Consider the following 24688-nt stretch of genomic DNA (forward strand, 5'->3'; position numbering starts at 1 on the left):
GCTCATTGGTCCCTCATCCTTGTCAGGGGGTGGTGGTGCCACTACCCCTCCCCTTCTTCTCCCCTCAAGCTGTTTGACCACGTCACGGAGCATGAAATCACACTGACAAACCTCGGGAAGGTTGGCTTTGACTTCAAGGTTCTAACTAACCACCAGTCTTCACCAGACGTCCTTGTCCCGGGAGTGCCCTTCATCCAGCCTTCCTCGGTAAGTAATGGAAGGAGGGACCCGAATTCCACCCTGCAAGCCACTCCTCCGGCCTAGGTGAGCAGTCACTGCCAAGAGTATGGGCGTGGTTGTCAAGAACTCTCAGAAGCAAGTAAAAAAATAAATCCAGGCCACTTCATTCATTTATTACACAAGCATTTTATCAAATTCTACATTAGCCAGTTTCTAGGCACCAGGGATGTGGCAGTGAACAAGACAGATACAACCCACGGGTTGTTTTCATGGCAATAAGAATCATTTCTTTCTACTAATGCCCTCAGCCCTCCCTCGTAACTCCCAAGGGCTTCCTCTCTACACTCAACACCAAGTCAAAGCAGCTTCCAATTAGCAGCTGTGAGAGAGCCAGCAGGCTGTCATGGGCCAAACTGGCTTTAGAAGCAAGTGTAGAGATGGTTCCTTGTTCAGACTTTGTTGATCTGCCAGTTTTAAGGAACTAAAATTTTCTCATTATGAAAATAACATTATTGTTACAGAAAAATTAGAAAATATAAAAAAGCAGAGGGGGCGGACATTGTAGCACCTTGGACACTTACATCCCCGTCAGAGTGCCTGGGTTTGGGTCCACGTCCAGTCCAGCTTCCAGCTAATGCCTGAGAAGGCAGCAGCCATCACCCATGTGGGAGACACAGTTGGAGTTCTGGGCTCCTGGGTTTGGCCTGGCCCAGACCTGGATATTACAGGCATTTGGAGAGTGAACCAGTGGATGGACAATCAATACCTCTCTCTCTCTCTCTCTCTCTCTCTCTCTCTCTCCCCCCCTCCCTCTCCCTCTCCCTCTCCCTCTCCCTCTCCCTCTCCCCCCACTTATTTCTGTCTCTGCCTTTCAAATAAAATGAGAATAAATTTAAGTTTAAATTTTAAAAAAACGAAAATGAAAATCTCTTTTATTCTCTGTAATGGTTTGTAAACTAAATCCATTCTTTGCTTTTTGACAAGTTGACAGAACTTGGTTCTGCTGCTATATATTCCTTTTCGGGGGATAATATTTTTTTACTTGTTAAACTTCTGTATAGGTACAGATATATTTAGAGTTGTTTTGAGTTTTGGTTCTTATTTTTCTAGAAATTAATTTTATAAATATGCTTCAATATAAGGATACTTTTAAAAAGTCCATGAAAAACATACAGTATGAAGCAGTTATGCATGGATTTCAAATTTCTTGCACAAAATAATAATCTTTTAATTGTATTTTTCTGTGAATTTTGTGAAGGCCCCTCAAATGTTAGCATAAAGTTTGCTCATAATCATCTATGATTTGTAAAATATTATTGATATATCTGTATTTATGAACCATTTTTCTTTTTTTTATCTTACTTTTTCTGGTGACCTATCATTATATTCTCCATCAGTCTTGCCAGAGTTTTGTATATTTGTAGTCTTTTTTTTTTTTTTTGCAAAAAAAACAACTGATGGTTACCCCTCAACCTGTAACCATAGTCTGAATTTTGTATTTCTCATTGCCTTTTTCTTTTTAGAGATTTATTTATTTATCTGAAAGGCAGAGTTACAGAGAGGCAGAGGCAGAGGCAGAGAGAGAGAGAGAGAGAGAGAGAGAAGTCTTCCATCCGCTGGTTCACTCCCCAGATGGCTGCAGTAGTGTGAGCTGTGCTGATCTGAAGCCAGAAGCCCAGAACTTCCACCTGATCTCCCACGCAGGTGCAGGGGGCCGTGCATATGGGATGCCAGCACTGCAGGCTCTCACCCGCTATGCCACAGCACCGGCCCCTGTTATTGCCTTTGTAAAGATGGTTTTCCACAAGTGGGAGCTTTTTCCTGGGAATTTTCTCAGGATTGGAATAGCCGGATCATAGTTTATGTATGTGTTCGACTTGAAATGGTGTGTGAGTCTTCAGGGCTTATTCCCCACCAGCTGTGCATAGGAGTTTCCTTTGATGCATATTCTCACCAAAAAACTTGGTAGCTCTTGTAGTTTAAAAACACTTTTATAAAATTATCTTAGTTAGCATTTCCCTGATGACTTACGAGAGTGAGCATTTTTTACTGCTTTTATTTGCTATTTTGTTTTCTCTTTCATGAAAAGTCAGGTCATATATGTTGCCTATTTCTCTGTTGTTTTCTTGTCATTTTCTTACAGCTTCATAGGAGTGGATCTTGGGGGAGGTGTGTGAGTAGAGAATAACCAACATAAATGTCTTTTGGGATTATCTAGTTCATCAAGCTAGAAGTTCATTTGTAAATTTTAAAGTGCTCTCTGATCTTTCTACCACATAGGGTTTTATCAGTTCGCATAATGAGCAGGTGTTAAAGATTTCCTACCTACCTGGAGTACCTGAGGTATTTCAAAGAAGTTTCCAGATACAGATTGCCCATCTGGACCCAGAAAATATCACCATCAGTGGAGAGGGAATTTTTCCTCGAATCAGTCTTGATCTCCCCAGAAATCTCAGAGGTACTTCCAACACCCATTAATAATATCTCCCCACTGCGGGACAAAGAATGTGTTTTTGCTTTGCTTCTTTGAAGGTTGATGGCAATCCTCTCGGTTCCATTCTGTGTTACTACTCAACTGCAAATGAATGAATGAATGAATGAATGAATGAATTTGACTTGGTGACTTGGAAATACTGAGACAAAATATGGCCCATAATAGTGCCAAAGTGAGACCGCGAGAAATGCTGCCATCCTTGCACTGCTTTTAGAGGCACAGGGAATCCCTCCACAGAGCCTTTCTGCTCAGTGCACGTTCCCTCTGGCCACAGGCTCTCCCAGGGTTTTCTTTCCCACCACGTTGCTCACCGACATCTTCTTGCTTGAGAAGGCAAATGCTTATGTACTTCCAAGAGCAGAATTCTCAGAACATAAACTGTACAAGGAGGAAACCACAGATTCGGAACCCTTCCTCAGTGCCCCGCAGTTTGAAGGCTGAAAATCAGATCTGTTAGTCTGCCATGGCTGTCCTGGTCCTGCCTGGCCCCAGGGCCACCCTCCGCGCCAGGATGGTGCAGAAACTCAACGGAGCGCCTCCCTAGCTGTCAGCCGCCTCCCGCTCTTTCTTCCTGACACAGGGCACAGGACAAGAGGTCACGAGAAACCTTTCACTCCTCTCCGTGGAGCTCTCTTCAACTCTCTGCAGTCTACTTTCCCTGAAAATCTTTAGACTAAGTCCTCACTCCCCAGCTCCTCCTCCTCACCCATGCCCTGCACTCGCTAACTCACCTGCGATGACCGTCCACTGAATTCTTACTGTCCACCGCCTGAAGCTCAAACATGATTATTAACAAAGCCATGACCACGTCACACGCTAGTAGCTGGTGCTACTCCAACTCTGCATACACAGCTGCCCCTCAGCATCTGCGGTTGCTTGTTCTAAGATTCTCCCCAGTGTCAAAATCTAAGATACCCAGGTCCCTTATGCACATACAATGGCACAGCATTTGCCTATAACCCATGTATAACCTCCCATTTATTTAAGTCATCTCTAGGTTTCTTATAATACCTAATACAATATAAATAATATGTGAATAGTTGTTATTCTGTATTGTTTAAGGAAAGATGACAAGAAAAATGTTTAGCGCAAACATAATTTTTGGTCAAGTATTTTCAGTAAGCGGTAGGTCAAATCCACAGATGCAGAATCCAGGGATCCCAAGGGCTGGCTATGCTTGTCAGGAAGGAAAGCCTTTGCCACATCTGAAAACCTGAGACCTGCCTTAGCAGGGCAGTAGGCGTGGTTTGACCAGTAAAGGCTTTAAAATCATTTATTTGAATCCTGCTGGCTTTCCTGTGCTGCAGCCCACTATTGTCGCTTTTATAGTGGGCTTTGTAATTATTTATAAAGTTTTTAAATCGTTTTATAACTGGCTTTTAATTACTTTTCCCTTGCCTCCTAAAGCACTTGAATTTTCCCTGGCTTAATGATGAACTGGAGTATCTAAACTCTCCCTACCAATTGACTGCCTTCCCTGATTCAGGATGTAGTAGCTTATTTATATTTAGCTAAAAAATGCCTTTACCCAAATAAATTCCTTTTGTTAACACAGATTTAGTAAATATGAAAACTGAAAAGAATTCCCAACTGTCCTGGTTTGTCCATCATGGCAGGGGTCCCAGGGTATGTGGGCTTTCAGAGCTAGAACCAGGGAAAGTCCCGTGCGGCTGGGATCAAGATGGTCTCAGGGAGCTGGCACTGTGGCATAGTAGGCTAAACCTCCGCCAGTGGTGTTGACATGCCATACGGGTGCTGGTTTGAGTCCCAGCTGCTCCTCTTCTGATCCAGCTCCCTGCTAATGGCTTGGAAAGGCCAAAGATGGCCCAAGTCCTTGGGCCCCTGCACCCACGTGGGAGACACAGAAGAATCTCCTGGCTGCTGGCTTCGGCCTGGCCCAAACCATTGCAGCCATCTGGGGAGTGAACCAGTGGATGGAAGACCTTTCTGTCTGTCTCTTCCTCTTTCTATCTTTGGCTCTGCCTCTCAAATAAATAAATAGAATCTTTTAAAAAAAAAAAAGAGAGAGAGAGAGAGACAGTCACTGAACCAGTGACTTAAAATGTCACTACCTTCAAGCCCTTGAGACCCAGCTAGTACCTCACTAAGTATAGTCTCCTTTGACTCGGTTACAAATTCAACTTCCTTGCCAATTACTTTGCCTACTAAAATAGAGGAAACACAGCTGCTGATGTGTCAAACAGTTCTGTTCCCTTCTCGCTTTACCCTGAACTCAGAGTCTGCGTTCGGGGCACAATTCATATTCTGACCATCCTGATTCACTTCTCCTTGCAACCTCACAGGCACTGAAAAGTATGAAATCTTCTTGAACCAGGCCAGAAAAAACATAGAAAAGGAGTACAGTAAATGTGAAACTCTTGATCACTTTGAGATACTAGCTGAAGAAATGCCAGAGGATGAATCTACTGAGGTAAGAATAGTTTCACCCTGCACAGAAGGTGTGTGCAGAAGATCCAGGGGCAAGAAGGACGTGGGAGAACAGAAAGAAATAGCAAAAACAAAGAAGGGGGGAGGTAAAGGAGGTTATGTGAACCCAGAGAAATGAATAGCTACCTGCAGAACCTGTTAAAGGTTTGGGACTTTATCCTGATACCAAAAGGAAGCCACTGAAGCATTTCATCCGAAGGTGGGGCATCATCCAATCTGCATATTTATCAGACCACTCTGGCTGCCTTGTGGAGCTCTGAGCAGATAGGGTATGGGGACCACTGGAAGGGGCATGAGAGTCCATATGGGGACTTTTTTTAAGATTTATTTTATTCATTTGAAAGACAAAGTTACAGAGAGAAGTAGAGATAGAGAGAAGAGGTCTTCCATCCGTTGGTTCACTCCCCAAATGGCCACAACAGCCTGAGCTGAACAGGTCCTAATCTAGGAGCCAGGAGCTTCTTTCAGGTCTCCCACGTGGGTACAGCGGCCCCAAGGACCTAGGCCATCCTCCACTGCTTTCCCAGGGATGTTAGCAGGGAGCTGGATCAGAAGTGGAGCTGTTGAGACTCCAACCAGCACCCACATGGAAGGCCAGCACTGCAGGCCAGGGTTTTAGCCCACTGTGCCACAGCGCTGGCCCTGGGACATTTGTTTCCTTAAGAGGTAATGGAATAATTCTAGGCAGCAGGTGGTAGCAGTATAAACAGTGATGATGACATTGGGTAGAGAAAATAGGGTGAGTCCGAGGACTGTTCCAGAGGTGGAAAGATCAGCAGTAGGGACAGATTGGAAATGGGGGGCTAGCCAAGGGTGACCCCCAAGTGTCTTGTTTAGATGACAAGAGGGGAGCACAGAGATAGGAAACCTGGGAGAAGCAAGTTCAGGTGGAGGGGCAAGGAAGGGACTTGAGTTCAGATGGCTCATTGTTGAGCACAAGATTTCTGTGCCTCAAGGAGCTGGAGGCTCTTCCTGGGACATGTGTAATCACAAGATGTGATGAGGTGCCCTAAGGAGTGTGTGGAGTGGGCCGGCACCGGGGCTCACTAGGCTAATCCTCCGCCTTGCGCCGCCGGCACACCGGGTTCTAGTCCCGGTCAGGGCGCCGGATTCTGTCTCGGTTACCCCTCTTCCAGGCCAGCTCTCTGCTATGGCCCGGGAAGGCAGTGAGGATGGCCCAAGTGCTTGGGCCCTGCACCCCATGGGAGACCAGGAAAAGCACCTGGCTCCTGCCATCGGATCAGCGCGGTGCGCCGGCCGCAGCGCGCCAGCCGCGGCAGCCATTGGGGGGTGAACCAACAGCAAAAGGAGGCGGCAAGATGGCGGAATAGGCAGGGAGCACACTATTAGTCCAGGGGAGAGTCAGTTTAATATAAGTGGAGATACTGCAGGGTCAAGGAAGAGTAGGGGATGAAACAGCAGAGGAAACTCTTCCGGAACTAGTGATTCACAGTGGACCTGCGTGGAGAGCGCGGGAGCCCAAGTTCGGGACACCAGCGGCAGACTCAACACACCAACGCTGGAACGCGAGGTGAGCCGAACCTCAATAGCCCGAGACACCAGCGGGCAAGCGGAAAGAGGAGACTAGAGGGAACGAGGCTTGAAACTCCGTGGGGAAAAATTCACCAGGCTAACTAAAAGAGAGAGAGGAAAAAAAAAAGTGACCAATACGGACACGAGTTTCTCTCTCTCCGCGCACCTCTCAAAGGTGAGCAAGACAGAGCAGGCGCCATTTTGGACATACGTCATAAGCAGGGCGACCTCAGGTCTGCACCGGCCCTGAGCCTAGCAGAAACACCTGACTCTGGGGGGAGGGGTGAAATAAAGGAGATTAGGATCTAACTTGGCAACCCAGTGGGAGACTGCAGGAGAATTGGAGCCCACACTGAGTGCAGCAGAGATTCCCTGTGTGGTCCTTGGGAAAGAGCTTCTGATCTCTGGCTCCTGTGGGTATATCATTTGCCTGCTAACTACCTCCAATTACGTTCAGCTGTGCAGAATTACTTCCCTTTTGAATCAAAAAAAGAAAGAGAGATTTACCACACCTAACCTGGGAGTGTCATCTTTGACACACCCTCAACCCTGAGGAACCAAACACAGCTCTCAGTCCACACTCATCTCAAGCCTCTAAGGCTCCACCGAAAGCAGACAGTCCACATAATATAGAGCCATAGTGTAACAAGGAAAAACACCACAGTGAAGAAACCAAATATCTCCAACATGCCAAACAACAAACGCAAAAACCAAGCTAACAAGAACAAGGAAGACACTATGACGCCCCCAAATGAAAAAGACACCCAATTCAAGATTATGAAGATGATGAGATCGAAGAAATGCAAGAAGCGGATCTCAAAAAATTGATAAGACCATTAAGAAGTTCTCAAAAACAAATTCTTGAACTACAGAAATCCTTAATGGACAAGATAGAAAATCTCTCTCATGAAAATGAAATATTAAGGAGGAATCAAAATGAAATGAAACAACTAGTGGAACAAGAAACGGTGATAGTGACGAGAAATCATAATGAAATGATGAATTCAATAGATCAAATGACAAACACATTAGAGAGCCTTAAAAACAGAATGGGTGAAGCAGAAGAGAGAATATCAGACTTAGAAGACAGAGAACAGGAAAGGAAACAGGCAAACCAAAGAAAAGAAGAAGAAATTAGAAATCTAAAAAATATTGTCGGGAATCTACAGGATACTATTAAAAAAACCAACATTCGGGTTCTAGGAGTCCCTGAAGGCATGGAGAGGGAGAAAGGATTAGAAGGCATTTTCAGTGAGATACTACCAGTAAATTTCCCAGGTTTGGAGAAGGACAGAGGCATCTTAGTACAGGAAGCTTATAGAACCCCTAATAAACATGACCAAAAGAGATCCTCACCACGACACATCGTAATCAAACTCACCACAGTGAAACATAAAGAAAAGATCCTAAAATGTGCAAGAGAGAAACGTCAGATTACTCTTAGAGGATCTCCAATTAGACTCACAGCAGACTTCTCATCAGAAACCCTACAAGCTAGAAGGGAATGGCGAGACATAGCCCAGGTACTAAGAGAGAAAAACTGCCAGCCCAGAATACTATATCCTGCAAAGCTCTCATTTGTGAATGAGGGTGAAATTAAGACTTTTCATAGCAAACAGAAACTGAAAGAATTTTTTGCCACTCATTCTGCCCTGCAAAAGATGCTTAAAGATGTGTTACACACAGAAACACAGAAACATGGTCACCAATATGAAAGAAGATAAAGGAAGGAAACCTCACAGCAAAAGATCACAGGAAGCTCAATTTCTCTTTGACATAGAATTAAACTCTGATGCTCTGTTAAATCAATGTGTTAAAGTAATCTATTATGTCCTCTTGATGTCTGTTAAATTCTAATTGTTCAAAAACAGCTGAATTTTTATTAAGAGCTATGGGTTATTTAAATATGTGCTTATTTTCAAAGATTTGAATAATCACCTTGTTAACAATGATCAAATTTGGTCTATGTTATGTCATGCTTTTAAGGAATCTTATTTCAACCAGATATTTTGGATTTTGAGCATTCTTGGCATTCTTGACAGGCATTCAAAAAATCAAAGTTTCAAACAATCTGGTCTCTAAAATTTCCAGTAAATCCTGGACTTTGGTTTTTCCAGTTTGGGCCCAACTGAAAAAATCGAAGGACCTATGTCTCTCATCTTATAGAGACACCAACTAATCAGGCTATTTGGATTATATTAGAAGGACTGTCAAGATGTGATGTGGTACCAGACTTTAAGTTTCTATAATGGAAAATGCTATTAATACAAATGTTTGAGAATTCAAAAGTCTAATGATCTTGTGTTACTAGACATGATAGTTATCTTAATGAGAAAGCCCCAGAGGCCTAAAGGGTTAAATACTTGTAAAATCCTACAGGTGCTTTCAAAAATACTGTGAAGTAAGCAAGTGCCTCTTGTTGGTTGATGAGTTTATAATTTTAAACATGGCGACTTAAAGTCTTTTGTCATCCATAGTTATATACGATGTGATGCTCATAAAACTAAAGCATTGTTGGTTCTGTGTTTAGCTGTCCTCCTATAGGTTCCTATGGACTTTTTCCAGCCACTTTTATTGTATTCAGTACTTTGGGATAGCTCTGTAAACAGATGAAGCCAATAATGTATTAACAGTACCAACTGAGAGAAAGTATGGTTAACTGAGGTTACTAAAAAGAAAAAGCAATTCAAATCAATTGGCAATCTACAAAAAGAGTTAAAGATTTTAAAAGCTATTATTAAAATTGCTATATTGGTCTATTATGCTATATTATATGTGTGTACATATTGTATGTCCACATGGGGAAATTTTATTAAGAGTTTTATTTTAAATGGCTTATAGATAAGATTGTCCATAAATTTAAGCTGCTAAAATCAATCAAAGATACATTTTAATTTGAGTGACCTGAATCTGTGTATCATATGTTTTAAACTTGTTGGTAGAAAGAAACTAAAAACATTTTACATGGTTGTGCTTAAGTTTGCTGGCTAAACAAACTACACCATGTTAGATATTTAAGAAGTGTTTTCAAATACATGATTCTTAAAATTTATAGAAGGCATTGGACCTTCTGGTAAATGTTTTCTTAAGTTGTTATCTAATGGTTGAAACGGTTTGCTAAGTATTCATGTGATATTGCTATTGTCAGCAAGCGATCTAGCACTTGCTCCCTCATTTCTCTATTCTAAGCCCAACTTGTTCTTTCATTTCTCTATTCTCTTCAAGGTAGGAAACTAATTCTATTATGAAGGAATCTGTAGGATGCACAATTTAATCTTTAGACCTTATAAAAGAGATGGCTAACATTTTTCTGTAATAGCATAGCCAAAATAAGAACTTAAATAATAATTTCATAGCTAGATTCACTTCGCCATCAGCGGAAGTATACAGTAAGTAGAAAAAACCTCCCTTTCAGACCAAAGGGAAAGAAAGTTTTAAAGTGAGAATATAATTTTCCTCATGGGCATTGTCTACCTTAGAAAAACTACTACAGAACATGCCTGTGACTATAGACTTGTAGTTCAGGCCACCGAAGATTAGAGATGGGACTTGGGCACTCCCTTGACTTGCATCCTCTGGTCTGCTTTAACACAAACCAGGAGGAAAAGAAAGCTCGGCATCAGAAGCAATGGGTGGCAGGCCTATTAATGGCTGATCTGTACAGTGATATGCCTCAAAGAGACCCAACAGGCCAGTCCACTGCAGTGGCTTTCAAAGTGGTAAGCCTGGGCTTCAGCAGAAGTCAGCTTGTGAAGAGCCCTGGCAGCTCTGCCAAGAGTTGGATCACTGGAAATGGACCTGCCCTGGAGTCGAAGGATGCCCAGGTCAGAGCCACAGATCTTATTGGCTTTAAGCTGAAAAGCCCTTCACTCAGCCCAACTTCCAAAGTGACCACTGCAGCTGAGGGGACGGCCAAGTAGGGTCAGCAACATTGCAGGCAGAACTGTAAATTTCTTGTTAGAGATGCCCCCTGCCTTTACCTGGCCAGCTCTCCTCCCAGGCCAGCCAAGTAATGAAAGTCAACAGAGTGCCTTCCCCTAGGAGGTTCACACCTCCCTTAGGATATACCCCATGTGAAGAGATAGATAGGTCTGGGCCTCTGAATTTACAAGGCCTAAAGCCCACCAGATTATTATCAAGCCCCTTCTATCAGGTTCTATTTGCCTCTCAATCAGAAAAATTACTTGTAGCTTAGACAGCACCTTTCTTAGCTCCTCTAATAATGACTCTGTCCTTTGTTCTAGGCCCTGTCTAGTGCACTTGGGCCTCATTCCTTTGTAATCATAACCTCTACTCTACCACCAATGGCTCTACTCCCAACCTGTGTGTACTGATGATCCTCTTCCCCACTTAATGCTGTATAATTGTTCAAACCTGGTAAATGCCACCCTTAGGATCATTGGTTACTATCCTCACTCTGTCTTTTATGACCTTGTCTAAATATGATCAGAGTCGGTAAACTTGGAAGGCTTCCATAGCCTTGGCAACTCATGACGACAGCCTAGGGTGGTTACTGGCGCCATAAACTAGAGTGTCAATTTGTTGGGTCAACAACAGGAGCCACTGTGCAGTTGCTCCTCATGTGGGATCTCTGTCCTTAATGTGCTGTACATTGTGATTTAATGCTATAACTAGTACTCAAACAGTATGTTTCACTTTGTGTTTCTATGTGGGTGCAAACTGTTGAAATCTTTATACTAAATTGATCTTCTGAATATAAAGAGAATTGAAAATGAATCTTGATGCAAATGGAAGGGGAGAGGGAGTGGGAGAGGGGAGGGTTGCGGGTGGGAGGGAAGTTATGGGAGGGGGAAGCCATTGTAATCCATAAGCTGTACACTGGAAATTTATATTCATTAAATAAAAGTTAAAAAAAAAACAGCAAAGGAAGACCTTTCTCTCTGTCTCTCTCTCTCACTGTCCACTCTGCCTGTCAAAAAAGTGTGTGGAGTGAGCAGAGAAGAGAGTAGCCTCAGAATGAAATCCTCCAAAAAGTAGAGAAATGAAATTACATCACAAACAGGGCCCTCAAGTACATCAAGATCTGCATAGGGAAGAAGGCTCTGGAAATATCAGGGGAGCCAAGTGGGGGGCAGGGGAGGGGGCTCTGGAGGAAAAAATACTGTGATGTGAAAGCAAGAGCCCCACATGTCCCTCACAGCCCCTGAAATTCCTCCCTTAACAATCCGTTGTGACATGAAGGTTGCCCTAACAGTGGCCACAGAAGAATGTGATGCACAGCTGCACAACCCTTAGACTGTTTAGGAGGGAGTTAGGTACAAGAAAGAAGCGTGTCGTTGGGAAGACAGCCAGAGCCTGGTTGAATACAAGATGGAAAGCCAGGGTGTGTGCACGTCACAGGCGATCTGCCCTATTTTGCTAAGACAGAAAGTCCTCCCCTTTCAAACAGCTGACCAGTCTCAATCCACGCGTGTTCTGACGTAAACAGTAACTAGTCCTCAAGCAAGAAGACTTGACGACATCATTTGTCCCACACGGTTTATCCTAAACCCACATAGTAATTTGGTTGGTGCTCTGTGTTGGCTAGTCAGCTTTACCCAAAGTGAAACAGGCTCCTTTTATCTTTATGACAGAGCCACACCAAAGCTAGACTCCTGCAGTCAGGCAGAGACTGGGAGATGGGGACTCCATCTTCCCTGGTGCTTTTGCATTTTAAAGAGATGGCTCCCAGGTCCTTGAGACATTCCTGCCTGGCAAGAGCCTTGGTTAGCTTTTAAAAATATTCGTATGTTTCAAAGAAACTACAAAGAAAACTTAAATGACAAGATTTCTAAAGAAAATGCTCTCAGAAAAGGGAAGGAGGAAGAAGGCTCTTCTCTTGTTTTCAATAAGGAGAATTTAATCTCATTTTTCACTGGAGTTTACATGCTAAACCTTATAGCTACACCCACTCTCCTATCTCCACATCCATTACTCCTGGCAACAAGACTGTTGTATTAATGAATCACACAGTACAGACCCTTTTGAGATTGACCTTTTTCCTTCAACATAATGCCCTTGAGATCCGTGTAAGATGTCACATGCATCAGTGGTTCATTTCTTTTCATTGCTGGCTAGTATTCCTCAGTATGGAGGTACCAGTGTGTCTACCTTCCCCATCCCTTCATGAAAACTTAATGATCCAAAGGTAGCATCCACCTGCTTTCATACTGTGACCCTGTGGAGGGCCACAGACCTTTGCAGTACCTGAGACTTTTTCAGCCTTCACAGAAACCAATCATTGCCCCCTGGGGAGTGATATTTACTGGCTTGCTTCCTCTCTTGTTCCAGTTAAGTGCTCATCTCCAGATGGAAGTAGAGCGACTTATAGTCCAAAGCTATTCACTAGAATATCAGAAAACAGTCATCCCTCCTCCCATGGAGGACACGTGCTTCAGTCATCGGAATCGCCGCAGGCTAGCCAAGTGAGTGCCTCCATCTTTGTGTCTGTGCCCAAGGGAAGCCAGCAAGCCATGCTGCCTCGTGCAGAGCGCGCCCTGAAATGCTTGGTCATCTAGGAATGGAAACCACGCTGCCATGCCCTAGCATCAAGCCAGCCAGGCAGGTGTCTGCCTCTTAGTCTCAGAAAACTCCAGTTGTCCAATGGACAGGACCTGTGGCAGGTCCCTAAGGACCCGTACTGCTGTCTCAGATGATGGCAGGAATAGCAGTGTGGACGTCTTAGGGGAGTACATTGTTTCTAGTCTCTGTTCTCATGGCGCTTAGTTGTTCTCCTCTCTGGAAAATAAAATCATATACTCTAGGTAGAAGAGAGCCTGTCTCTCTCACTTTTGGAGAAGGAGGCTTTTGGGCTTAAAAGTGACTCATAAGAAGAACCTGTTAACCATTTCAGAATCCAGCTGCCAGAGTACATCCTGGATTTTGGCTACGTTGTCCTTGGTGATGTCCGAACCCACATCATCAAGATCACCAACACCAGTTACTTTCCAGTGTCCTTCCATGCAGAAAAGCGTGTCCTTCATGACACAGGTAACTGGGCGGCAGCCCCTCTCCTGTCCCGACAGATCATTGCTAATAGAAAACCACCCGGGATAGCATTCATGCTGCTTCGGGCATCCACTGAGCGAATGGTTGGGCCAGTCACTGATACTTTGAGTGGTCCTCCTGCCCCAGCGAAAGCTTTTCCACTAAGACGTCTTGTTTGTCTTGGTCCAGGCTTCAGTACCGAGCTAGATCGTGTGAAGAACCTGCCTTACGGTGAAACAGAAACATTTGAAGTGAGATTTGATGCACAAGGAGCCAATCTTGCCATTGGAAACAAAGAAGTCATTCTGCCCATCAAGGTAAGATGCACCACTGGGCCCACCTGCCCCTCCAGGTTTCCAGTTCTGCCGGCCAGTCACCCTGGGATGACCGACCTGATTATTATGGAACCGTGAGTCTTCCCCAACCCTGCACCTCAAGGTAATGGCAATTTTATGCCTGCTCTAGGTGGTTGGAGGGCCAACAGTTCATATCCATCTCCAAGCCAAGTTGGCTATCCCAAATATGATGCTGTCTTGTGGAAAAGTGGATTTTGCCGCAATACAATGTGGACAATGCATGGTGGAAACAATCCAACTTTCCAATAGTCTCCAAGTCCCTTGTGAATGGTTTGTTCACAGCCAAAAGCCTGTTAACAAGGTAAATGAGTCATGGCCCACGGGTTCCCATTTCTCCATCTGCATTTCAGCCAGGTGTATGATTGTAGGCCTTTATTCCCATCATTTCAATCCCCACTCAAAGATTTTCAGTGGTGCAGTGCCTCTTGAATTAAATATGGGCCCTTACCCCAACCTCAAGGCCCTCTTGGGCTGTGTTGTTAGTTCAAATGTGATCCTTATCTTCATACTGCTGGTCTCTCCACATTCCCTGATATCTGAGAGATACTCAGGGAATATAGGTGGTATGAGTGGGGGAGGGAATGAGCTCACTTCCCATAGATGGTCTAATTAACTAATATTTATAAACCAGCTGGAAAAACACATGCCAAAGTACTTAAGACGGAAAGTGCATCCTGGATTAAAGCCAACAGCGCAGATCTTTGAGATCCAGCCCGCTTCTGGAGTCCTGGATCCCGGTGAGAAGTCCAACGTGCAAGTGAAATTCATGCCAAAAGAAGAGGTGAGCTTGAAAGAAACGTGGCTGCATTCAGACTCTCTGGTTCTCTTGGAGCTTTACTTTCAGCCCATGCTTGCTTGCTTGTCAGAGAAAGCTTAGCATGGCCTGAGTCCTGCTATTCTGACCCTGGCATCTCGCATGCCTTGAGTTCGCATGAGTTGTGTGACTGGCCTGGAGTCAGCAGACCCATGTATCAGTGTTTATCAGCAAGACCTGACTTAGTGACCTTCTGCCTCTGCACTTAGAGGCTATGTGTCTTTACACAAATTACTTCACCTTGCTTTGCGCATAGGTAAAATAAAACAATCACAGTATTACAAATAAAAAGTCTTAACTGCAATTCTGAAGTCCAATAAGCTCCAAAAATTGGGTGGAAATTTTCATGAGTTTGATACCCAATTCATTTGACAGAAAAATCTCAGCTGACTGAACTGCTGTGAAGCTATTTTGCTTTTCTGTATCATACTTAGATTTCAGAGTCAAAAACTGCAGCTGTAGTAATGTTAATGTGTTGATGAAAAGGGACTTTTCCCAGACCCTGCTGAGAGTACCAGGTGACACATAGGTTCTATGCACTGTTTACAGTTTTTAAAATATGAATGTGAAAGAATCTCAAGTTTTAGGTAAGCTATTAACTGAACTGCAACAGCTACCTCCTAGGTTCATTTTGAAGATTAAGTGCACAGTATTAAATAAAAACACACAACATACTGCACTACGTGTAGTAAGTGTCTCAGCAGTTTGTAAGTCTTATTGTAAGTAGTCATGATAATAAGTAGTCCTCAGTGGCCAGTCTCCCTGAACCCCATAAATCTTTCTTTTGTGATCATCATAAACACAAAGCCACTCCTGACCAAGAACACAGTAAAAATAACAGAACCACAGAGCCAGAAGGGACCTCATAAAATTATTCTGTAAAGTTGTTTGTTCAAAGCCTGAGGCATTTGGGAGATATTTTCCTCCACCATATTCTTTTAAAAGAAAGATTGATGTGAATTTTCTAGAATAGCTATGTTAACTCCCATCTTCCTAATAATGAGCTTTGAAGAAATACTTAAGAATCTGTTCAAAGGAAGTGGGAAAGTGATTTACTTCATATTTCATTTTAAAATGAAGCCCATGTTTCTATTATTAACAAACTCTTCCCGACCCTTTGAAAAACTTAATAATGTGTTTGTAATTCTCAGAGAGTCTCAAGACTGTCAAGGGCTTTGTTTGAGATTTTAGGGTTTTTTTCCACTACTGAATGAGTAAAATATCAGAAAACACAGTAGGAAATAGGTTTGTACAGGCAGTTCCATTAATGTTGACTTGGAATCGATCAAAATTAATCAAATGTTTTCACTAATTGGGAACAGACATTACGGACTGTGTGTACAAGAAATTGGTTAGCCCTAAAACCTACCCAGTCCTACCTGCATTTCCATCAGAAATGCAGCCCAGAGAAATCCATGATTTCCACACTAGCAACTCTTAAACATTATAGAGTGTGTTCAGACTACTTTATGTTAGAAAACCAGGCCTGGGGGATGCCATTCTGACAAAAAGGGTTAAGCCACCACCTGCAATGCCAGCATCCCATCTGAGCACCAGTTCAAGTCCCTATTATTCCGCTTCTAATGTAGCTCCCTGCTAATGTGCCTGGAGAAAGCAGAAGACAGCCCAACTACTCCAACCCCTGCCACCCTTGTAGGAGGCCCAGGTGGAGTTCCAGGTTCCTGGCTCCAGTCTGGCCCAGCCCTGGACATGGCAACCATTTGTGGAATGAACCTGCTGATAGAACTTTCTGTCTCTCCCTCTCTCTCTCTCTTTCTCTGTAACTCTGTCTTTAAAATAAATAAATAAATATTTAAAAAAGAAAAGAATTTTCTTTCTTTGTCTAAACATGAGGCTTTTTTCCCTTTAGTAGTTTTCAGTTTTATGTGGCAGGGGAAAATAATCAGGTGCTTGTTTTGGTTTTGTTTTCCAGAGATTCTATAGCCAAACCCTGATGTTCCAGATTGGCCAGAGTGCTCAGAAGCTTACTCTGCTGGCACAAGGCCAAGGTCTGCAGCCATGCCTAGAATTCATTCCTTCCGTTCTGGAGCTGGGGCCGCTGCTGCCTTACGCGCCTGGAGACGAGGCCGAGGTGGTGGTGAAGAATCCCTGCAACTTCCCCATTGAGTTTTACTCCTTAGAATTTGACCAGCAGTATCTCCTAGAGGAGAAGGTGAGCAGAAAGCCACCCTCCGTCTCCCTGCCCGTGCCGAGCCCTGCCAGGTGCTTGTGTTCTCCTCTCTGTGGCTTGACTCCCCCCCTTTCCTTGTCAGTTTAACAGCCACTTTTCTGTGGCCTTCCGTGACCTTCTTCCCTTGCCCTCAGCAGAATGCATTACTTCTTTGTGATTCCATTATACATTTTATTCAACTAATTGAAAACCTAATGCATGGTTCATTCTCACATCAAAGAGCTAGATGCAACTACATGCCTATAGCGATTATTTATGTTTAAAGTGAGTTATCTGTAGACAGCCTGTAATTGGGTGATTTTTAAAAAATATTTTCTGTATTTGAGTCATTTTTAAAAATACCTTTGCCAGTCTCCATCTTTAGTTGGCATATTTAGACCATTTACATTTAATGTGATTATTCATACATTAGAGTTTCAAGCTGTCATTTTAGTACTTGATTGTTTGTTGTTCTGTTTACTTCTTCCTGCGTTTCCATCAGCTGCTTCAACACTCTTTAGAATTACATTTTGATTTACCTAACATGCTTTTTCCATATCTTTTTATATAAACTCTTTAGTTACTGCCATAGGCATTACATTATACAAGCATATACATACATAACAGTCATAATCAACTGATGTTGATGATTTTCCATTTCTCATGTGGTTTTAAAAACCATTTCTCCCTTTATCTCCCTTTACCCTCCCCACTTTTCAATGTAACTGTCTAAAATATTTCTTTACATCACATATTATTATCATTTTTTGTTTCAACTGTCCAAACACATATTAGAAAACCCCAAGGGAAAAGGAAGTGTATCTTTCTATTATTCTTTCTCCCTTTCTGATAGTCCAAAACTTCTTGTATTTACTTTCCATTTGGAGAGTTACCTGTAGCTTTTCTTTCAAGGTAGATCTGATGGTCTTGAAAATATTATAGTTCTCCTTCAACTGAGAATGTCTTTTTCCTCCTTATTTTTTTGAAAATTTATTTTTTATTTATTTGAAAGGCAGAGAGAGTGAGAGAGCTCCAGAGAGAGACAGAGACAGAGATCTTCCATCTACTGGTGCGCTTCCCAAATAGCCTCAATGGCCAAGGCTGTGGCGGGCCGAAGCCAGGAGCCTGGTGCTTCTTCCAGTTCTCCCATGTGGTTGCAGAGACCCAAGCACTTGGTTCATCTTCTGCTGCTTTCCCAAGCACATTATCAGGGATCTGGATCAGAACTGGAGCAGCCAGGTCTAGAACGGTGCCCATATTGTATGCCAGCATCACAAGCACTACGCCACAACACCAGACCCTCCCCCTTGTTTTTGAAGGTCTTTTTCATTGGGTAGATTTCCAGGTTGACAGTCTTTTATCTCTCAAAAACTATGCCACTTAAAAAAAAGGTTTCTTTACTTATTTAAAAGTCTGAGTTACAAAGGGGTGAGGGAGAGTCTTCTGATCCAGCTCCCTGCTGATGTCCTGGGAAAAGCAATGGCAGATGGCCAAGTGTTTGGGACCCTTCTACCCATATGGGAGACCAGAATGAAGCTCCTGGCTCCTGCCTTAGGCCTGGCCCAACACTAGCCGTTGCAGTCATCTGAGGAGTAAACCAACAGATGGAAGATTTCTGTCTCTCCCTCTGTCTCTGTAACTCTGACTTTAAAACTAAACAAATAAATATATATACATACATATTTTTAAAATGCCACTTTTTTATGGCCTCCATGGTTCTATAAGAAATCCATGACATTTGAATTGAATTTTTAAATATATATAGGTGAGGTTTCATTTCTCTCTCACTGCTTTGAAGAAATTTTTATAAACTTTAGTTTATAGAAGTTTAACAGATATGTTTTTAGCGTAGGTTTCATTTGGTTTATTTCATTTGGGACTTGCTCGGTTTCTTGAATCTATAGATTTTAATCTTTCCTAATTTGGAAATTTTTAGCCATTTTTATTTAAGTACTTTTTCAGCCTCGCCCTCTTTCTATTCTACTTTCAGGATTTAAATGGCACTGATGTTAGGAATTTTGATATAATCTCAAAGTTCTCTGAGACTCTGTTCTTAATCCCCCCCCCTTTTTTTTTTCAGTTTTCTTTTGTTCAGGTAGGATAATTTCTATTATTTTTTTCATGAAGTTCACTGTTTCCTTTGTGTCCTCTATTCTAACATTTAGCCCATCCATTGAGGGGTTTTCATTGTGGTTGTTAATTATATTCTTTAATGTTAAATTTTTCATTTGGTTCTTTTTTATAGCTTGTATTTCTTTGCCAAGACCTTATATTTTTTCATTTGTTTCAACTATGTTCATAATTGCTCACTGAAACAATTTTATGATAGCTGCTTAATTCTAACATCACTATAGTCTTGGTTTGGTCTCTGTTTTCTTTACTCATTCAGGGTGAGGTTTTCCTGGTTGTTGGTATGATGAAGGATTTTCAAGTGAAACCCAGACATTTTTTATATTGCCTTGTGAGATTCTAGACCTTATTTCAAGTCTCTGTTTTAACTGATCTCCTCTGACATTTCTTGGACAAGGGGGAGGGAGCAGTGGGGGCTGTGCCCTCTCACTGCCAGGTAGGGGTAATAGTCTAGGTTCTGTCCCTGACCTCCTCCGGCAAACAGTAGGAAGCGTCCGTCTTTACTGCCGGGCAACAGTGGCATTTTTGGATCCCCACAAGACCTCCATGATACATCCCTGAACAGGGGAGAGGGCAGTGTCTGGTTTCTGCCCACCACATGGCCCCCATGCCCACATGGGGATGGAGGGATGGTGGGACTGCCCAGTACCACCAGGTATGATGGAAGTCCTGGCTTTTCTGTCGGGGCGGGGGGTGGGGGAGGGGGCAAGAGAGAGAGCAAGTGAGCCCTCCTTGTCCCCAGAAGGAGGTAGAAGTCCAGGCTCTACACTGTGTCTTTACTGCAGGTGTGGTGGGAGGTGAGGTCTCATCCTGCACTTGTAGGGAGGATGCTCCCAGAATGTCCCCGACTCACCAGGCTCCTTCCCTGCTCAGACCTACAGTGAACCCTTGTTCCTTTTAGTGAGAAGTAGTATTTGGAGAACACAGTGTGAACCACTTATTGTGACTTCTTCCAGCTCCTTTTAGTAGACAGAATTAGGAAACATAGTTGTTAAGGGGGAAAAATGATGTATAATGATGTTTCAAATTTTACTTTAAGATTATATTATTTTATTTAAATTATTTTATGTTTGTTTCTGTTTTCCCCTGTAGTGAAAATCTTGGAAATATATTTTTATCAGTTTTCCTTAAAATAAGTATGTTTAATAATCTCAAAATAGCAACACAAACATTCCTAGTAAGATTGTTAACTTCTATTATCCAAAAACACAGCATCACTTCTGTGCTGTAGATATTCCATTTGCCCCCCAATCCATTTTTTGCTCTCTCCTACCTGGAATCTGATCTGTGTGAACCACACTGTTATACCCTAGTGCCCTACTTCTTAGAAACTGCTTGTTAATGCCCTACTATGAACAATAATGAAATTAGACAGTAATTTCTTTTTTTATTTTTTTAAAGATTTTTTAAAAAAATTTATTTAACAGGTAGTGTTACAGATAGTGAGAGGGAGAGAGAGAGAGAGAGACAGAGAGAAAGGTCTTCCTTCCGTTGGTTCACTCCCCAATGGCCGCAACAGCCGGCGCTGCGCCGATCCGAAGCCAGGAGCCAGGTGCTTCTCCCTGGTCTCTCATGTGGGTGCAGGGGCCCAATCACTTGGGCCATCATCCAGTGCTTTTCTGGGCCACAGCAGAGAGCTGGACTGGAAGAGGAGCAACCGGGACTAGAACTGGCACCCACATGGGATGCCAGCACCACAGGCGGAGGATTAACCGAGTGTGCCACGGCGCCGGCCCTGCCAGCAATTTCTTTTTCCTTCTCCCCCCATCCCACCCTTTAACTTAAAATGGTGTTATTTTACTTCTAGTTAATACTTGTTGAGTGATCATCTCATATCCGGTTCCCCATACTTTGCCATTTGTATCTGTCTATATTGCCAGGACTTACAGCATTAAGGAGTCAGAACTTAATTTCCATTGCAGAGTATTAGCTCCACACTTAAACATACTCCATGTGCAACACCAATCCTTACAAGGAAGCTTCTCCAGGCATCTCTGGGTTGTCTAACGTTCATTCTCTGTGGATTCCTCTGGAAGGGGACCCAGGCACCATGCTCTTTGATTACTCACATGTTCATAAGTGCTTATCTAAGGCTTTTGAAGATACAGAATTTGCCAGACTCACATTTCCTTTGCTTGAGTATCTTATATATGTTGTTCCATTGTTCTCTTGTAAGGTGTTATATTCATGAGGTCTGATGCTATATTAGTTATCTTTTGCTGCATAACAAATTACCCCAAAACTCAAAATAATATTCACAGATACCTGGTTCTTGTGGGTCAGAAATTTGGGGATGGCTTAGCTAAGGTAGTTCTACTGTCTTTGGACCTGCCCACACTCAGCCTTTGAATTGTCTGTCTTCTTTACTTCCAGTGTTTAAACCCTACCCTATTTGGAATCTTCTCCCAGTTTTTCTTAGAATGGGAAATCTGCCTCTATGGAAAGGAGTCTTTTCAATTGGGATTTTTGGGATCCTCAGTGGCTTCTGTTGGCACCGTATCCTCTGCTGTGGCTCAGTCTCCATGAAAAGCATAGTCTAGAACTCTGAGATGTGCATGATGGGAGGCTTACTGGGAACACTCTCAGGAACAGTGCCTGGGAAGAATAGTAAAGCAGGATTGGGCAGAGAGAGAAGATGAATTGTAATGAGGTTGCTGATCTCAGCTGGTCCTACAAAGAGCTCTGGAGCCCTGTGGCCCCTTAAAGGTTGTCCCATATGATGCAAGTTGCTCATGCCTTGGGACCCCAATATCAACCAGTCTTTGGCGTATTCCTTCCTTTCCTGACTGATGTACCATGCTGCCTCTGTCCTGTGTCAAAGTCCCACATATGAACGAGTCTATTGTGATCTCTTTTCTGTTTCGTGGTCAGTGTGTTTGCCCCGACATCAGCACCACTGTGTCTGTTGCTACACCATAAAAAGTCCTAGTACCTGGTAGAGCAGTTCTCCCCTTAATTATTTTTCACTAATATTTAAATATTCTTGGCCATTTGTTATTCCATGTAAACTTTGGAATGATCTTATTACCACTGATTTTCCAACAAGTGAAACTAGTGATCCAAAGAAGGGTCACATAAAAACAGATTTTTGTACCAATAAATCAAGCTGTATAGGAAGTAAACACTTTTAATAACTTTCACTGTTTTATAAGTGTATGTATAACCTAGAATCACCAAAATTAAGAGAAAAAAACAGGCTGCCTACTTAAATTTGAATTTCAGATAAACAACAAGTACATTTTTATGTCTCAGTAGTACATGGGACATATTAACAATAAAAAATTATTCATTGCTTATCTGAAATTCAAATTTAATTGCGAAAATCCTGTATTTTACCTGGCATGCATATACATGTACTTATTATCATTTTACCTGCTTTTCCCTAAATCTTTTTATAAGATAACAGCCTTGCTTAATGTAATATAACCATAATAACCATAATTTTTTAAAGAACTTGTCACTCAAAATGCATAATGGAATCTGTATTTTTACCACTGGGGAAAAAGAAAACCTGCATACATTATTTTTAAAACAAGAAGAAAATTATTTTGCATGTATGAGCTGCCCACGCTGAAGTGCAGCAGAACAAACATGCTGAATGCCCGCAGGTTCAGAGCTCAGCCCTGCTTTTCAGACTTTTCCAATGGGCCTCACCCCTGGAAATGCGGAAGGCGTCTCTACAAACCTCAGCCTTGGGTAGGAGCTTGGGTTTTACACACTCAGTGAGCAGCCTCGCCTGGATCTGGCGGGAGGAAGCTTCCCCAAAGGCCAACAGCGGTTCCCGTTCTCCCCTGGAGCAGATGTTGCGAAAGCTGAAGGGCTATGATTCCCACAACACCTTGCTGCTGCCTCCCCGCGCCCCGGGGGAGAAGCTGCCCATGGAAGTGTATGAGTACTTTAAGGAGATGAAGAGGTCAAAAGAGGAGCAGATGAAGGCCAAATACCTGGACAGTATGGCACAGGAAAATGGTGAGAACTCAGCGGGGAGCCTCTGGCCCCCGCCACTGCCTGCTCCCTTTGAATTACTGCTTACGTGGGATGGACCAATTAGTGCCTGGTGCCAGGCAAGTGCCAAGTGCAGGCATGGTTTATTTCTGACCCTCACGAAATGGGCCCTACTACCCCATTCTATGGATGCAGAGGCAGGAACACATTCTGCTCTCACAAGATTCCCATGGGGTATTAACGACTTAAAAAACAGCCAATATAGATAGAAGAACACTGGCCAGATGCTGTGCTGAGGGCTCTGCTCCTGCAGGTGAGGGACGTAGCACAGAGAAACTCAGTGCACACTGTTTTGCTTTTTGGGTTTCTTTTTTGTTTGTTGTTTGTTTTGAAGTTTTTTTTTTTTTTTTTTAATTTATTTGAAAGTCAGAGTTACACAGGGAGAGGAGAGACAGAGTTCTTCTACCTTCTTGTTCACTCCCCAAATGGCTGCAATGGCCGGGGTTAGGACAGGCCACAGCCAGGAATCAGGAGCTTCTTCCAGATCTCCCTTGCAGATACAAGGCCCAAGGACTTGGGCCATCCTCTGCTGCCTTTCCCAGGCTATTAGCAGGAGGCTTGATCAGAAGGGGAGCAGCCAGAACTTGAAATGGTTCCTGTATGGGATGCCAGCACTACAGTCCATGGCTCAACCCACTGTGCCACAGCACTGGCCCCAAGGCCCTTAGTTTTAAGTGGCAGAGTCAGGATTCCAGCCCAGATATATCCGACTTCAGAGTCCATGACCACAAGCACTCTATCCAGCCCCTCCTACGGGTGTGCCTAAGTGGTGCAAAATAACATGCCATGCGAGGTAGAAACCAGTGCCAGAAAAGAGGCAGAGGGTGGGCGTTCATGAGGAAGAGGTGAGCCATGCTGTGGTCCTCAAGGCCAAACCTCAATCACAGAACTGAGTGCACTCTCTTATCCTTGCCATTCCTGGTCCACTCACCCCATCATCTTTCCCCAGGGGCTCTCTTCTTTTTTTAAAAAAGATTTATTTATTTTTTAATTTGAAAGGCAGAGAATGACAGTGACAGGCGAAGACAGAGAGAAAGAGATCCTCCAACCACTGGTTCATCCCCAAGATGACTGCAGTGATCAGGGCTGGGTTAGGTCAAAGCCAGGAATCCGGAGCTCCATTCGTGTCATGCACACAGGTAGCAGGGACACAAGTCCTTAGTCCATTTGCCACTGCCTTCCCAGACACATTAGCAGGGAGCTGGATGGGAAGCAGGGCAGCTGGGATATGAACTGGGGCTCTGCTGTGGGATCCAGCACTGCAGGCCGCGGCTTAACCCGCTGCGCCACAACGCTGGCCTGGGGGGCGCTCTTGTGTGCTCCAACACTCAAGGCCCCTTGCTAATTTCCTGGTAGGTGTCTGTGGCCGGTTACATTATGCGTGTCTCCCTGCTTCTCTGTGCTCTCATCCTGGGAAGGCACCCAACCTGCTCTGCTCGCTCTTTTCTGTGTGGCAGTGGTCGTATGTGGAATAACCGCCCTCAGATATGGGACGTAAGCGTTTTAACTGCTGAGCTAAACACCTGATCCCTGGGTCCTCCACATTTTCTGAGCCAGTATAGGAATGTAGA

At 43.4% G+C, this 24688-nt stretch overlaps 1 protein-coding gene across 1 annotated transcript in view; it reads left to right on the plus strand.

Annotated features, from left to right (window-relative positions):
- Positions 1–24688, plus strand: part of HYDIN (HYDIN axonemal central pair apparatus protein) — a 355254-nt gene that overhangs the window by 217341 nt on the left and 113225 nt on the right. Inside the window, exons 29-38 of the mRNA XM_062176574.1 lie at positions 70–207; positions 2461–2638; positions 4978–5105; positions 12947–13080; positions 13509–13645; positions 13832–13959; positions 14108–14299; positions 14630–14779; positions 16746–16985; positions 22913–23081. Coding sequence (XP_062032558.1) covers positions 70–207; positions 2461–2638; positions 4978–5105; positions 12947–13080; positions 13509–13645; positions 13832–13959; positions 14108–14299; positions 14630–14779; positions 16746–16985; positions 22913–23081 — 1594 coding nt within the window. The remainder of the gene's footprint in view (positions 1–69; positions 208–2460; positions 2639–4977; positions 5106–12946; positions 13081–13508; positions 13646–13831; positions 13960–14107; positions 14300–14629; positions 14780–16745; positions 16986–22912; positions 23082–24688) is intronic.

The sequence above is a fragment of the Lepus europaeus genome, chromosome 19 (assembly GCF_033115175.1).
Source record: "Lepus europaeus isolate LE1 chromosome 19, mLepTim1.pri, whole genome shotgun sequence".
NCBI classification, from domain to species: domain Eukaryota; kingdom Metazoa; phylum Chordata; class Mammalia; order Lagomorpha; family Leporidae; genus Lepus; species Lepus europaeus.